Source organism: Sander vitreus, chromosome 13, assembly GCF_031162955.1.
Source record: "Sander vitreus isolate 19-12246 chromosome 13, sanVit1, whole genome shotgun sequence".
NCBI classification, from domain to species: Eukaryota; Metazoa; Chordata; class Actinopteri; order Perciformes; family Percidae; genus Sander; species Sander vitreus.
In genome coordinates this window covers 9704365-9721243 of record NC_135867.1, presented here as the reverse complement: position 1 = coordinate 9721243, position 16879 = coordinate 9704365, and the positions used below count along the sequence as shown (strand labels likewise).

The window sequence follows — 16879 nt, the reverse complement described above, 5'->3', positions numbered from 1 at the left end:
AACATTTCTGGAAAGAAAGATTTGTCAAAGGAAGAAAAATAACTGTTTAGACAAAGAGAGAAGGAGATATGCGAAGAAGAGAGACAGAGGGCGATGAGACAGATGGAGATGAAAGAGAAAGGCTGCTTTGTCAGCCTCATCCTGATTTCCACAGGACAACAGGCGTTCACCTGTGCTTTCTCTCTCTCTGTGTATGAGTGTGTGTCCTTTCAAACTCAATAAGCACTTCCCTCCTCCCCATGCATTCTAGCCACACTCTGTTTTCCTGCGCAGTTTATTTCTGCACTGCAAGTCTAAAACAATGGGGGGCAGGCTGTTTGCTTCTGCACACCACGTCAATTCTGCAAGCTGGAATTGACCCGTTCCTCATGTGTTCCCCTGGGAGCTGCTTCATCGAGAGAAAAACAATTTAGTCACGCACGTGCAATGTCGCTTTGGTACATGACATAGCACCAGGATGCTTAGAGAAGCTCCAAGAGGGCCGTTGTAGGTAGAGTTTTCAGGAACAAAATCAGTAAAGTCATATTGGAAATTCATAGGAACAATACTAATATGGTGATAATGGTGGTAATATGCTGAGCTTCGGCTTCACTACTCCCGCTTCGTAAAACTGGTTGTTTGAGTCATGTTACATGAAGCTCTATGTGTATCAGTGTATGTTACGTAGTTGTCATCAGTCGAGGGGGTGTTTTAAGGTAGCGCTATCAATTAATTAAAAATAGAAGAAACATACTGCATGCAGCAGCGTGACATAACCTAGGGATCAAACCCCGACAGTTGTGGAGGTAATCCCAGTAAAACACATTAGATAACTAAGCCACCAGGACACCTGCTTATATAAACCTGCCTGAATAGCCACCACACAGTTCAACACTCACAGGCAGGGAACAGTTTGACTGGAGACAAACTGTTGTCCTGACTAGATATTAGAGCAGGATTTATTTATTTTTTTATTTAAGGGAATGCTACTGGCCTATTCAGTCATATCCAGGCACCCCGAGCATAACATGTCATTGTGCTAAACCGTAACAGAAACAGGGCATGAAAACAATTACTTTGTTGAGTAATTTTCTAGCTAGCCTTAGATTTAATATATTACATCACAGAGGCTGATTAGCTTCCTCTATGTCTCTGCAACAGGCAGACCTCTGCTAGTCACTTTACAGCAGAAGATGGTACTTTAAAATAAAAGCAAGAAATAAGTTCACTTCTTTCTCTCCCTGGAATCCACTTTTGATTCACTGACAATGGGCCCCACCAGTCAGGAAATACTGTCTATTCCATCCATCCAATGTACCCAGCAAGTAGCCTATTCCACAGATGCCACTGTGGTGACGAAGTTCAGTTACCCAAAAGCAATATACTGTACATTTTCCATAAAGCAGATTTGAAAACTATGTCATAGCTCATCTCTTAATATCTATCCTCCTAATGTCATTTCTCTATGACTATGCCATGTTTGTATCCTGTTAGTTTTACCACCATATTAATGTTAATATTGAAACAAGAACAATTACTTATACAAGAGTAAACCTATGAGTCTAAAAGCCTCGGTTATTGGTCACCAGAGGTTGTATGACTCCACACCTACCTGGAACAAAGAGGTTTGGACTGATTTTAGAATGACACTTACAATTAAAACGTTCAACATATTTTGCTACTAGATACTTGTGGCGAAGCAGCCCAACATTTTTATTATGGTTGTCCATTTCCACTGTGTAAAACTCCCATCCTAAATCGGTCTTCTGCAAAACTAAGAAAGATGAAAACAGAAAAGGGATAAAGGGGAGATACATATGTGACAGAGACAGTAGACCTAATTACGAAAACATGAAAGAAGCTCTACTCTTACTCAAGCTCCACTTAAAAGTCTGACGTTTCGCTCCTGCTGCACCTTTGTCACAATCATCAGACTGCATTAACATTTGTCCTTTTCTATCTGCAAAGCACCACCCAATCTCCCCTCTGTGCATCACTACACAGCTACACTCATACACCCCAGCTTTAAATACAGTATGTAAGCATAAGTCAACCGATAAAAGGACATAGAGGGGGTGAAGAAGTATGAGCATAAAGTAACAGAAAAAAGGGGGTTTATAGAGGAACAAAAAATGAAAACCTAACAATGAAGAGGGCATATGAAATTAAAACAAAAAGGTACGCAGAAAGAAAAGCTGTGATGATGGAGATTGATTGAGGGAGGAGGGAATGAAAGTGGGGGAAAGAGGAGAAGATTTATGTGCAGTTCTCTTATCTCTAAAGCTCAGGGTGTTCGTGTAAATAAACACTATAGCTGGCCAGCTTGTGTCTGCTTTATGTCCACACCCAGTTATTCATTTGTGTGTGACAAAATATTCTGTCATAAAAAAAAAAAAAGTGCAACAGTATGGCTATGCAGATTTTGCGAGTGGACTTACTGTATGTGTTTGTGGGGTTATTTGGGGACATCCATTCATCCGAACATTCACTCACTCTGCGGCAAAAACTCTGGGGCTCTGTCTCACCCAGTATGTCACACACACACACACACACACACACACACACACACACACACACACACACGAGATTCAGCTCATTAGTGTGTGTGCAGCACAGTGAGACATAGGTCAATGATTTGACTTTGAAAAACTCTGGACACTCTTTCAGCTCAGTCATAATATAATCACACGCATATTTTATTCCATCAATAAAGCTGCAGTTAATTTGCATTTGATGCCTTTTAATGATATCAATGTTAAGAGCATTATGATTGTTATGTTACGTTGTGTATTAGAATTCCTTTGATCCTCATTAAGCAGCGTACTATGTGGGATATGTGTAAGCTGTGGTTACATTTAATTCCAAAAGATAAAGCTTAAACATTAAGAGGAAACACAGTTGATGCTGATGGTGTAAACAGAGCTCTGTGATCTTATAGCTCAGTGTCACCTTAGGTTTTAAAGGGTTCACACAACTGAGCATGCTCTCTGTCCCTTTGAAGTAAAATAATCTCTGTTCTACAGGGCACGTCCATCTAACAGACTTCAACATCGCAGCCATTGTAAAAGAAGACCTAAAAGCAACGTCCATTGCTGGGACCAAGCCGTACATGGGTAAGAAAACACATTCATCAACAATGCTTCACAAGGGAACTTTAAAACTAGGGACATCAAACAGAAGCTAAAGGAAACAGACTGAAACTATGATCTTTAATCTACAGAAATAATGGAACGTTATCTATATTATTAAACACAGAGCACGCTAATCCAAATTCCCAATGACACCGAAGGGATGTTAGAGACTAACTTTGGACGAAGAGGACGCATCCTCCATTTGCTGTTTACAAAGCAGTCTGACTCTTCTCTATTTTTGTCGATTCATCACTCGATGTGAGGAGACGAGGACCAACACCCAACAGATAGAAACAAATAGAACAAATGGAGATTCAGGCTTTAACCCTTACATAAAACCCTGTCTTGAGTAAGTTTACAAAACTAACTGATTAATTTAAGAGTAATTAAATGACTGATGAAAGAATGAATGACGATTGAGGGACATGCAGAAAAGAAAGAAAACGAGAAATAATTTCGAGATTTGAGAAGAAACAATTAAGCATTACATCTTTTCTTGATCAATACATGTTAGTACTTTGTTGTGAGGTACATAGTGAAGCATAGGGAGCTTAATGAATCATTTCAGTTTAGGAAGCATGTTAAGTTACAAATAGTTAGCATACATTATCCCCCCATTTTTATGTCTTTCTTGTGTCTGAATAAAAAAGAAAACATATTCTTCTTTGGTTGATTTTGTTGCATGAGTCCAAAGCCTGAGAGTAGTGTTAACATTTGAAAGAAAGTAATATTGCCTTTAGAAACCAGCATGTATCGTTTTCAGCACTGCTGCAATCGCCCTCCTCATGACTCTACAGTAGTGATCAAGCCAGTGTGGATTCAGCTCCTGAGAGATCAGATAGGAGCTCAACAGGATTTCTGGGGAACATGAATGACGAGACAGCGCGTTTGTGTGTGTGTGCGCCCGCCTGTGTTTATCCTTAATAAAGTGTGTGCTCATAATGGAGACTGATCTTGTAACCATGTGTGATTTTGGGTGAATACTCTGTGGTGTAATAGATAATTCATGGGTACACTGGAAAGAAGAAAACTTGTCCATTTCACAGGCTTCAGTAGACAAACTACACTTTCTCCTCTTCAGCAAGAGAGCAGAGAAAACCTGCCATGACGGCGCGTGTTTGTGTGTGTGTTTGTGTGTTTCCGAGTGTACAGTATGTTTCTCACAGTCCAGATTTTGTGTAATTCAGATAAAGAACAAAGAAGTGATGAGTGATGGAAATTCATCTTGACCATTTGAAACAACATTCCAGCTGAACAACCAGAAAAGATTATTCACTTCCGCAGGAGGGGGGGGGGAAAACTAACCAATTTAAGGGTGTTGAAAGCTCGTCCCCACCCAGAAAGCATGTTTATTCAATTATTGTTCATTACAGTACAAGTACATTGTGATGCTATATTGGCGCCAAATTAGATCCCCATAATTAATGCTTGCTTGTGGCAAAAAGAGTGGAATTTATGCTCTTCATGCCAGATGTTTTCTGTTTTATAACCAGTGTCATAACACTCTCTCTTCTGTCAGTTTCGGGCAGTTCAGAAGTTACAACAAATCGTACGTGTATAAGAAACCTTTACTGCACAACATGTGCTATTCTGTTTCACAAACTCCTTTCAGACACGCAACTTGTTGCTTAAATGTGACTGCAATTTTACATGTCGGTCTCTTGTCTGAATAAGCATCCAAGTCACTTTTTACATAAAAGTTACAACGGCAGTCTGACTGGCTCAGACCTGGTAACATTTCTGCAACACTTCCAATATCCACAGTACTGCCTCGCTATTATTTCAGTTTTTATCCATGCCATTTGCTTCGATTAAGTGAGAAAATTGATGAGAAAATTCACAAGGGGATTCTCTGTGAGAAGAGGGAATGAGTGTCCCGTGCAGTGATGATGGTCAAGTGCAAATTAGGTTTTATTTAAGATCCATCACAATTCAGCTTCTGCAACAGTCTATGTCTCCATAAAGGCGTTATGGAACATGTACGACCTATGTCTGAATTACATAAAAAGACATTTAATTTTGTTGTACAACATTTTCTGTCTATCAGCTCCTGAGCTGTTCCAAACCTTCGAGGGGTTCCACCCTGGCTACTCCTTCTCAGTCGACTGGTGGTCACTGGGCATCACAGCCTATGAGCTACTAAGAGGACAGGTAAGTTAAACACACACACACACACACTGTACCATGACCATGTCAACTCCACATGTCAACTCACTTCAGCGTGGCCTGGCACAATTTTTTGTTGTTGTTTGTTGTGTTTTGTTTATAATTGCATTTTACATTTAAGCTGACCGTACTAAAGGGCAATGTTTAAATGTTTAGTCACGGTGTGAGGCGAATCGCAGCAGGAGAATGAGAACATTTAATTTGAGTTATTTCAAGAACCGTATAATTGGAATTGATTTTTTTAAATATTATTTATTTCGTTTTATGCTGGTCCCATCTGACAAAGTTTAGTTCTGATGGAATGGTGATCATGGAAATAAACGCAGAACATAATGCTTTCACTCAATGTCTTCGCTGTATCAGGCCGAGTCTTAGAGCCGACAGCAGTCTGTTCATTGTGGACTCGGCTCAGACTGCATCTGCAGATTTTTCTCTCATATTTCAGGGTGATGATTACACAAACTACAGTAACCTCTGTCCACACTGACAAGGAGCCAGAACACCTGAAACTGATCTGGACCTGTCATTAGGTGTTCCTGAAATCAATTCCTCCATTTAGACATCTCAGTGCTCTCCCTTTCACCGTTCTCCATTTAACTATTGACAGTTATTTTACCAAATAACTTTCCATTACCGATAGAATATGTTCTGTCCTCTTTCTGACCTCAAAGCTACATTTTACCTGCTCCATTCACCTTAGGTCTTCTCTCTAAACTCAAAGTGGTGTCCTGTGATTTAAACCGTCACTTATTCAGAAGAGAATTGCTGGGCACACACGTACACACCCAGAAATTACTTAGTGACTAATCTGGATCATCTATAGAACGTAACACCTCTCCAAAAACGTTTTTCACCCCTCTCTCTGCACACATTCTCCCAGAGAATTCATTTTCACTTCATCCCTCTGTCTCCAAGGGACTTTCTTTGACACCTTTCTCTGACTGCCACATTGCAACACCTATAAAGCACAAATCAGTCTCAGGGCGTTAAAAACCGGCCTGTTGGATGTGCAGAATTATTTAGGTGATGAAAATGGAGAGCTAGCTCACTTTTATCCAGCTCCAGGCACCTTTCGATCCCTTTTCGGCCTTGACTTCATCTTATCTCTCTCCAACCACATCTTCCTTCATTCGTGCTGGGCTCAGACCATGTCACTCCTCTCTCACTAACCGGGCTCCCATGCTGGGCCTGACCACCGGTTGATCAAAGGAACTCAGCATCTCTTCCGAACAGCAAATCAATCACTGTCACTTAGTTTCTCCACCTCCAGCCTTGTTTTTGTTTTCTAAATTAGACAACACTTAATCAACCACAGAGAGGGAACACAGAGACCTCATGGTACATTTCCAAAAGAATGCAAATATATTGTAATACATGAGCCAATCTTTACATTTTGACATCTGAACATCTGATTCTAAAAGAATATATTACAGGTTATCTGGCACCTTATGTGTGACCTGTATGGGGGGGGCATCTTCAGAATATAACCGAGATCATGAATCTAAAAGAGCCTGTAATAAAAACAAAAGAAGAATATCCAAGCATCCAGCTGGTCTGCATGTTGCTTCTATTTCTCTTTTATTTGTAATGTTTCTCTCACTCTGAACCATCTGACAAAGCCAAAATGCCATAAAAAGTGTGTGCATTTGCTCTTTTACAAACTAACAATGTGGGAGACACAGGCAAAGGGGCAGGATTGTCCAACTCCAACCAGCCTGATCTAGCTGTGTCTTGTTACCTTGTCATCATCCAACTCAAGTGAAAGGAGTCTTTCTGTCCCAGACGAAGACCAGAAGGCGGAAATGGACTAGCGTGAAGAAGTCTCAACAGGCTTTTCTTTGTTTTCTGACCCACAGAAAGCCCGGTCACACTGAAAGGCAGAGAGTTGCAGTTGTGTTTTGAGAATAGTCCCCTTATTCTCTGTTTCCTTCTATAATCTCTTTTCATCAGTGCAGGAAATGGGTTTACAGAAGGTGAGAACAAGGAGGAGAGGAAGAGAGTGTAGAGAGAGCCAAGTGCAGAACAAACTTTGAGACACATACTTTATCAAAGTAAGTCCTCCAGGCAGTGCATGACTATGAATACAAGTTGTCTGTAACAGATTGTCTCCTCTCCTCTTTCAGAGACCATATGTAATGAGATCCAGTACACCGGCTAATGAGATCCTTCAGACCTTCCACAAGGTCTATCCCAGCTACCCAGCAGCCTGGTCTCTGGAGATGAAGTCTCTACTCAGAAAGGTAAATGAGTGGCACATATGCATAATGCATAGTATACTGCGGAGCAGAGGTGTTCAGGGTATGCATTTATGACAATGGCAGATGCTGACTGTTTCTTATATGCCTCTATTCCATAATGAACGCGGCATGTTTGGTGTAGAGTAGTCTATATCCACGACGTTCCACTTCTGGGATTGCACCGTTGCTGCCGGATTTCACTCTTTTCGGCCGAATGTCCGTTACCTTCCGCTTTCTTTGTGTTGGGATTTTAAACTGCGGTGGATTTATGATGGTTATGGTTAACTGCTCCTCAGATCTCTGCAGGGTGAATCCAGACAGCTAGCTAGACTATCTGTCCAATCTGAGTTAAACAACTTTTGAACGTAGACGTTCCACCAAAACAAGTTCCTGCCCGAGGCTATTTTGCAGCGGCACCGTGGGTCTGCCCGGTGATTTGCGCCGCCCATGGCGATTGTAATTGGTTAAAAGAAATGCCAATAAACCAAAGCATGTTTTTCTCCCATCCCGGAATGCTGTGTGGACTAGCCAGACCCTCCTCCACAGCGCTGTGGGGGAAGGTCTGGCAAAGCGAGACTAGGTGTAAGATAAGATAAGATAGACTTTATTAATCCCACAGTGGGGAAATTCCTGTGCTACAGCAGCTCAAAAGAAAATGTACACACATCAGAACAACACAAATACACATTAATTAGACAAAGGAGAAAAAATATACATAAAGTATAGGGAAAGGAAAAATAGAATAGAATTAGTTATAATAATAATAATAGTAATAGTAATAAAAACAACTGTATTTACACAATAAACAACCTTATATAAATAGACAGTATATAAACAGATATACAGAAGAGTAAGGTGCGAATGAGTAGAGATGACATATTGCACAGTTGGAGGTGACACAGAGTAATAAATAAATAAATGTGCATAGTGCAGAATATTGTCCATTGATGGCTCATATTGCAGGAACAGCTAGCAGTGCTACATTATGATGTTGTATTAAAGAGTCGGACTGCTGCTGGAATGAAGGACCTGCGGTAGCGCTCCTTCTTGCACTGAGGGTGCAGCAGTCTGCTGATAAAGGAGCTGCTCAGGGAACTCTAACAGTCTCATGTAGAGGGTGAGAGGTGTTTCCCATGATTGATGCCAGCCTGGCTAACACCCTCCTCTCCCCCACCTCCTCTATGGTGTCCAGAGGGCAGACCACAACAGAGCTGGCCCTCTTCACCAGTTTGTTGAGTCTTCTCCTGTCCCTCTCTGTGCTCCCAGCTCTCCAGCAGGCTACTGCATAAAATATTGCAGACGCAACCACAAAGTCATAGAATGTTTTTAACGGAGCCCTGCACACACCAAAGCAGTGATAGTATGTGCATTCCATCTGCGAATCAAGACCTGCAGTACTGTAACTATCCCCTGTGAACTTGTAGTGTATGCCAAACCTCTCTCAAATGGGGTGGGTCTGAGTGTCGCAAGGTACAACAAATGGTTATTTAAATTAGGTCCACCACACCTCTAGAATCCACTGTGGTCATTTATTTAAACCTGCACTTGCCAACTTCTTACAGTGATGATGCCTGTTGGCAAAACTCCAATACTCCAGAGTAAAAGGACCAGTAAACTGTAAACATGACCAATTTGACTGGTGTGGTCTTGTCATAAAGACTTAACAGACAAGCGGGGCAGGAATCTAATGTTGATAAGTGTAGCTTTTCTGGGTGGCCCCCTTGCTACTTTGTAGGAGATCTTAATCCTTGGTCTGAATTCTTTATTTCCTGTGGGAAGACTATTATCCATACCTGACACCAGCACATACAGATTCTTAATTACGGCGTCACTTTCATTGTTGCAGCCCTACTTTGTATACTAGCGGTTTATTTGCACATGCAAGTCTTGCAGCGTGCAGTGTGGCTTTAGAATTCTAATCATCAATCAATATTGAAAAACAGAAATTGCTGGTGAAGAACGGTGACTCACCGTGTTGAAGTGCATAGTACTTACTGTAGGTAATAAATCTAAGGTACAGCACAAAGTTAACACAAGCTCACAACCAGTGCAAACACACAGGGCAGCACATACCTTGGCACTGGAAAAATAAGACTATTCATGTCAATCCCTAATTACAATTGTGGAATTACAATCAATTTAATTGAATTAGCATATTCCTGGATCTTAACAGTCCACCCATAATTAGCTGTCAAAAGTCTATTCGTCTTGTTGCAATTAAGCCACTTGCGAAGCTAACAGATACATTGATGCTGTAGCATTTGGGTTTTGTCTTGGCAGCGATCCACTGCAGTTAAACTGTTGCATTGCTTCGTGCTCAGAATCCTCGTACTTCATTGGCATTCCAGTCGCATGTGTAAATGTGTGTGTATGTGGGAGTGAAAGGGAGAGTGTGTGTGTGTGTGTGTGTGTGTGTGTGTGTGTGTGTGTGTGTGTGTGTGTGTGTGTGTGTGTGTGTGTGTGAGAGAGAGAGCGATAGAGAAAGAGATATGTAAAGAAAGTAAGAATGTAAGGGGGGAATTCCATGCTCAATATATTTTTTACCTTTATCCTTAACAACCCCTTGAATCTTCCTCATTACAATTTGCTTCATATGTAGCCTCTCTCATTTTCTTTTCCTCTCTTTTGGCCCCCTTCCTCTCTATCCATTTTCTCCTGTCCTTTCCTCAATATCTTCCACCAATAACCCCTTTGTCCCTGTATCCTCATTCCCAGAGAAACATCCTTAAGGGCAAACATGTGCTCTTGTCTCAGTGGGACTAAGCCTCCAACTTTTCAGCCATGCTTCCCCATGGACAATTGTTCTTATTTTAATCTGTTTGTCTCCCTCAGTTGTTGTGCATAGATGTCAAGCAGCGCATTTCCTGTCTAGCAGAGCTACAGGAGCTGGACTACATGTCAGATGTCAACATGGATGCTGTGCTCAGCAAACAGATTCCTCCAGGCTTTATTCCTAATGTGAGTATCAGAAATAAACTGAGCACTGCCTCAGTATGCTAAACAACAACATGTTCACATCTAAATAGAATAGAGTGTTTTTCTGACATGGGCAAATACAGCACGGCCCAAAGCTTTAAAAACGAGTCACAAAAAATGAAAAAAATATGCCATCTGTGGATGCCTTAATCCAAACTATACTCTCTCTCTCTCTTTGAGTACGATAGCATGATTTTACTGTTTTTTTAACATTTCAGAAAAAAAATGCCATCCATCCCTAAAACCCACTTCCTTCTACTGTTCTCTCATACCTATTCCCACACCAGTATTTCTCCCGAAGGAGACAGAGATGCAGGGGGAAAAAAAGATGTAGCCAGAACTAACCATTCTTCACCTAATCTTTTCTAGTCGGGCTGTAGACAGCACCCCCTGCTGGGCTAAGCTGGATCTCCCACTGAGTGTTTAGACACCCAGACGCAGAGACAAACACAAAGCAGCACAAATGTATACATGCCTCAGAGAAAAGTTCTGCATGTCTACAGCTCTACAGGTGGTCTCCAGATCATTATGACAACTTAGGTGAAGATAGTGCTTGCATGTTATACTATCAGTAGGCAAGAAGTGTAGCTGCTTGGCTGGCAAACTATTATGCTGTGCTTTCTCTGTCAGGTTTTAGCAAAGCTGCACTGATTTACTGTGCCCAGTTCCAAAGCTGGTAACTGTGCAGGGTCTGACGGTGTGACACAAGATCTAAATGAGAGCCTACAACAGTCAAGAGTACATTTTATTTGACTCAGTCTCATACAACTGCCATTAGAAAAAAAGACCAATAGCTGTCACTGGAGTACTGTAATCAAACTGCATCTAAAACTCCTTTGAAAATACTAAAACCACGGAGCTAACCTGTTTTTATGTTTTTATGGGCACAGATATAGCTACACTAGTGACAGCTATAATTAAGGCTTCAACTGAAGGTTGTACTTCTCTGCTAATTATTTATGACTAATCCGATGATTAATTAAACTCTGATAACAGTGAAAAGTGCCAATCACAATTTCCTTAAGCCAAATCAATGCAATGATACAAAAACTACCCTGTATTGTTTTAGTGAAGCAGCAAAAATGACTTTATCTAATTCTAAGTCTGTTGCGACTGCAGAGCAGCAGGTATTCCCAGCGGCCAGGCTGGAACACCAGAGGAAAAACACAGAGGATTGATGGGGAATTGATAGTGTCTCTCTATCTAATTATAGGCCTATCCTCTGTCTTTAGTCCCTTATAGACTATTAATGTCTGAACAGGAAGGGAGAACTTAGCCCTTGTTTTGTATCCTAACTTCCCAGCATTCAGTCTGCTACTTTGTCTTTATTGGCTTGCTGCTGTTTGAGCCTTGATCTTTTCTGTAGAAGTGTGCATTGCACATTATTATGTATTGTATCACATCCACATGGTACAATATTATATTGTATTTGATGTGTATTGTAACACATCAAATTGAATCTTATTTTTGGGGATTTTTTTATCCCCCCTTTATGTTTTCATCTTAACGTTTCTACTATTGGCAAAGACACATTCTTAAAGGGGTGATAGAATTATTATATAGGGTATTTCACACTGTTCCTTAAGGTCTCCTAATAGGGTATGTAACATTGATTGGGCTGAAAATTGCCCGGTTGCTATTTTTATTAGGCCCTTATGCATCTCTGTGTTTTTGGCCCTATTTAGAACGAGAGCTTTTCTTCCAAATATGGTATGCTCATGAATATTTAGATGAGCTGCGCACTGATTGGTTGAGGAACCACCTACAGATACATTGGAGATGAGAGCAGGTCTCATATTTCAGACACTGCAATATTTCGTTACTAAATTCACATCTGAGACTTTTTTATGCGAGAAATCAACTATATAAAGTTCAAATATGGGCCATTTTACGAAAAATGTATGGCTAATTGCAAATTTGGGAAGACGTGTTGGACTTTAGGAGGTCCACACAGTCTGACGAGACAGCGGCAGCCCTGCTGCGCTCCATACCCAGGAGAAAGTCATAGTTTCTGGGTTACTGGACAACTGGGGCTCCTCGGAGCTGGCCGGCTGCCGGCATAACTATAGTATATTTACAGTTTGAATTTCGTCACGCCACTTACATAACTACCCTAAGGTCTTACAAAGCTAACGCTTGTGTCCGATTTCAATTTAATGCATTTTTGTGAATTTGAGGGGTTTCGTTAGCTGCTAGTGTCCAATCAATCCTATGGGTAGCTAAAGATCGAGGCTAGCTAGCTAGCTACCCTTTCGGCATAACTATAATATATTTACAGTTTGAATTTTGTCATGCCACTTATATAACAGCTACCCTAAGGTCTTACAAAGCTAATGCTTGTGTCCGATTTCAATTTAATGCATTTTTGTGAATTTGAGCGCCACGGGTTTCCGGTCGTGACTGAGATCCAGCTAGCTCACAGCGAGCCGGGGTCTGTGAAGGAGGACACGCCGGGCAGCGAGGCAGCACTGGCCGCTGTCACGTTAGCCTGCTGAGCTCCTGCTGAACTGCGACAAACGGACAAAATTTGCAATTAGCCATACATTTTCGTAAAACGGCCCATATTTGACCTCTACATAGTTGATTTCTCACATAAAAAAGTCTCAGAAGTGAATTTAGTAATTAAATAGCGGACCTCTGGAGATCTGCGTGACCTAGCTAGATTCAGAAGACTAAGCTGACCTCAGGTCAGTGGTGTAGCCTATGCAAATGTTGGGGCGTGACAATGACTAGGAGTTGAGGAGTTGACGTCAACTTTTAGCTTTGTTGAGATTCGCCCGTTTTCAGCAGCAGTTTCAAATTGTGAGATTTGCAGAGGAAAGAGGTGTCAATGGGATTTTGAGGTTCTATGTATGTCCTATTTACCCTCCAAACTGTCGTTTTTCAACTATGACAAGGTAAAATCGGTTTTGCATTCTATCACCCCTTTAAGCATACCACCACTGTAAAACAAAAGGAAGCGATACACAGTTCATGAAAGCACTGAAATTTGCTGTTGTCAAAGGCAAAAGTTCTGTGGAGAACAACAATATTCAATGTTTGTATTTTCTGAAGCAATGACAAAGTTGGCTTGAAAGAAATACATAAAGAGAAAAGTGACACCTAGAGACCATCTTGCTTCAAAAGAAATACACATTACTGTAACCTAAAGTCCATACTGTCTCATTTACAAGTAATCTCAAGTACAGTGCAGAAACACCGTACAATGACTGTCAGTAAAATCAAACCATTAGACACAAACCACAAACTGCTATAACTACATTACTATATTTGGCATTTAGGTTATGTCCCAAGAGTTTAAATATGAATACAATTCAATATTTGAACTCATGGATCTGTTGTTGGTTTGTTTGTTTGTTTTAAATGTGTGCCTGCTGCGTGTGTCTGTGTCTCTATAGAGGCGGAGACTAAACTGTGATCCTACATTTGAGCTGGAGGAAATGATCCTGGAGTCCAAGCCGCTTCACAAGAAGAAGAAAAGGCTTGCTAGAAAAACCAAGGACCAGGGATCTGATGGCTCCCCACAGGTAAGGCTTTCAACTAGAAACACTAAATATAGTAATACAGCTGAAAAAAGTTTGTTCCAAAATGAGACATCTACCACTTGAAAGCATTAGCAAAGAAATACTGTTCAAGAGACAGCGAAAAACTTTGTTTAGCCTATATAAGGTAATTCAATATAAATTTAAACTCAATTTTAGGTTGGTTCATCCTGTCCTCCGTGGATCACACATACCTCTGAAAGGTGTCTCTGCCTCTCAGTCATCATTATTCATTAAAGAAAGCTGACCGCTGGTTGCATTTGGCCCAGTTACAGCAGGTGATAAGTTGCTCCTTAGTTTGTCTTTTAAATGTGTCTGGAGTGCTATTAAGAATTTTGACGACCCATTTTAGAGCTTTGTCCTCGCTCACCTTCATCAGAATAAATGGGCCGCCTGCCTGATGCCTGTATGGGGAAGGCAACGAATGCAATCACCTCGCTCTAGTCTTTTAGTCTTTCACTCCATTCACATAAATCAGTGGCTGTCCTCTGGGTGTTTATACAAAACAGAGAGGAAATCACTGAAAGGTTAATTTGATCACCCGGTCAAGTGAAACGTGGGAGGAACACACACATACACACACACTCATAAACACTGTGATAGTGAATGTGGTTAGGCAGCAGTTATTGCATTGTTTGGCCTAGTGCAGCAGTGGGACCTGGGGCCTGTTTCACAAAAGCAGAATATATACATCCAGGATAACTGATAAAGCGAGGCTTGACCTAGTCTAATCTGTGCATCCTGGCTTGGTGTGTTTCACGAAGGCCAAGCCAGGCTGAGGAGGAGCAACTAGGTTGAGTCAGGCTGAAGTAATTCAGATAGATGCGCATCCACGGCTTTCCTCAAAAGACCGCGAGGTCGATCACAAATTTACTGATGCCAAAATGGAGAATACGCATTGTACATACTTTATACAGAGTGAGCAGCAGCTTCTTGTGGAAGTATGATGACGTGAAACACATTATTTGTATAAATAGAAAAGAAACACAGCCGCTGTAACGAAACAGCGAGAGAAAGCGTAGCAGACGATCACAGACCGACTGAATGCGTAAGCAGCCTAAATATATACATTAACTGACCACTGCTCTGAATTGAAACCGTCATAATCATTCCATTCAAGGATTAGGCTACTAATCATTTGCACAAATTAGCAGTTGTACTCTTTGCCTTAAAAGTAAGCAGAAGATAATGTTACTCAGGAAATTTACCATGAAGATCAATTTTCTACAACGCAAAGAGTTGATGCATACATATCTCTTTCACTCTGTTTCTCCCTCTCTCTCATGGGCTAAAATATACATTTCCTAAGTCATATTAACTTCCACTGCTGCAGTGTACAACTGTTCGTTTTTGCAAATGACAGTGACTCATTGAATGGTTTCAGTTAAGAACAGTAGTTCATAAATGTATATTTTTAGACTATCATTCAGTCTGTCCGCTATTATCTGCCACGCATTGTCTCGCGTTTTTTTTATTTTTTATAGAGGACGACTTTCCTTCTCTACATATTATATGCCTTGCTCCCTTGTTTATATGGACATAGAATATAAAGACACTGAAGAAATTGGACTCTAAAATCTAAAAACTATAAAGATAATTAAGTGATAAATCCCATGCACACTGTAAACATGAATGGAACAGAGTATATTCATCAGTTATTTCCCCCCCAACTAAATATAAGGTCAAAAACCATTGGTGTGTCCTCCCCCTGTTGTTATATGAATGTATAGTAGCCTACATCACTAGACAGTTACTGGTCCAGTAAACTAAGACTATAATTTGGGAGGATTGTACAATTAGGATGTGTTCTTTAAATTGTACAGTCCTCCCAAATTATAGTCCCAGTTTACTGGACAACACAATTTGTGTGCTAAGAATGCCAAATACAATGCACATGGAAGCTGAACAAACATGATCGTTATTGTTAAAGAATAAAAAAAAAAATCAATCAACTAAAATAATTCAAGGTGCATTGGTCAACTATAGAAATGTACAGCGTTGTATGGATCGCCCTTAGTAACAGACTTCATTTAAAAACACATTTGAAATTGTATCAGCCTTTTCTAATTATCTCAACAACTGCCATAATATATTCATCAAACTTCTAACAACAATATGAACAGCAGTCTTCATACAGCAATATAACAGTAACAATGACTGTCACATGAATAATTATTAAAAAAAAAAATAATGGTCACAACTTTAAATAATAACAGTACTTAAAGGAACAGCAATATGCACCTGTTGTATTTTAATCCAGGCTGATAACAGTAGAGTAAAACCACTACTGGGTGATCAGAAAAGGCTCCAGGATTAAATAAATCCTGGCTGTTAGCCTGGTCGGGAGCAGGCTAGCTGCACAGAATAAATCTCCATGGTGATTTATGTGCCTCCACTTTCGGGAAACCGAGTCAAGTCGGTTGACCAGTTATCCTGGTCAAGTCATCCAGGATAACTGATGAATCCCGGCTTAATCCCTAATCTTGGTTTTGTGAAACAGGCCCCTGATCAGTGCTGTACTTTATGTTTCAAGGGTAACTGCAGCTTAAAAGACCTCAAGTCATTTGTGTTTACATTCATCTAAGTCCGAATAGGACCTACAGTACAGTGTTGAAAAGCTTGGAGGATACCCTAAAAACATTGTGTGTGGCAAGAAATGTCGGGTTGACATGTTATTATGCAAGGGCTTCTTCTGGGGCTATATACAAAACCGGTATTCTAAAAAGAAATATTTTAGTTGGCAGATTTTGTGGTTAATATTTTCTTTCAATATCTGACGTTTTTCATAACCATCTGGGGCTTTTTTCCATTTTTGTGATATGGATTTGGATAATAAAATATGTGTTGA

The 16879-nt window shown here is 40.5% G+C and overlaps 1 protein-coding gene across 1 annotated transcript in view; it reads left to right on the top strand.

Annotated features, from left to right (window-relative positions):
- stk32a (serine/threonine kinase 32A) overlaps positions 1-16879 on the top strand; it is a 74403-nt gene that overhangs the window by 48498 nt on the left and 9026 nt on the right. Inside the window, exons 8-12 of the mRNA XM_078266535.1 lie at positions 3003-3092; positions 5158-5261; positions 7400-7516; positions 10346-10471; positions 13888-14016. Coding sequence (XP_078122661.1) covers positions 3003-3092; positions 5158-5261; positions 7400-7516; positions 10346-10471; positions 13888-14016 — 566 coding nt within the window. The remainder of the gene's footprint in view (positions 1-3002; positions 3093-5157; positions 5262-7399; positions 7517-10345; positions 10472-13887; positions 14017-16879) is intronic.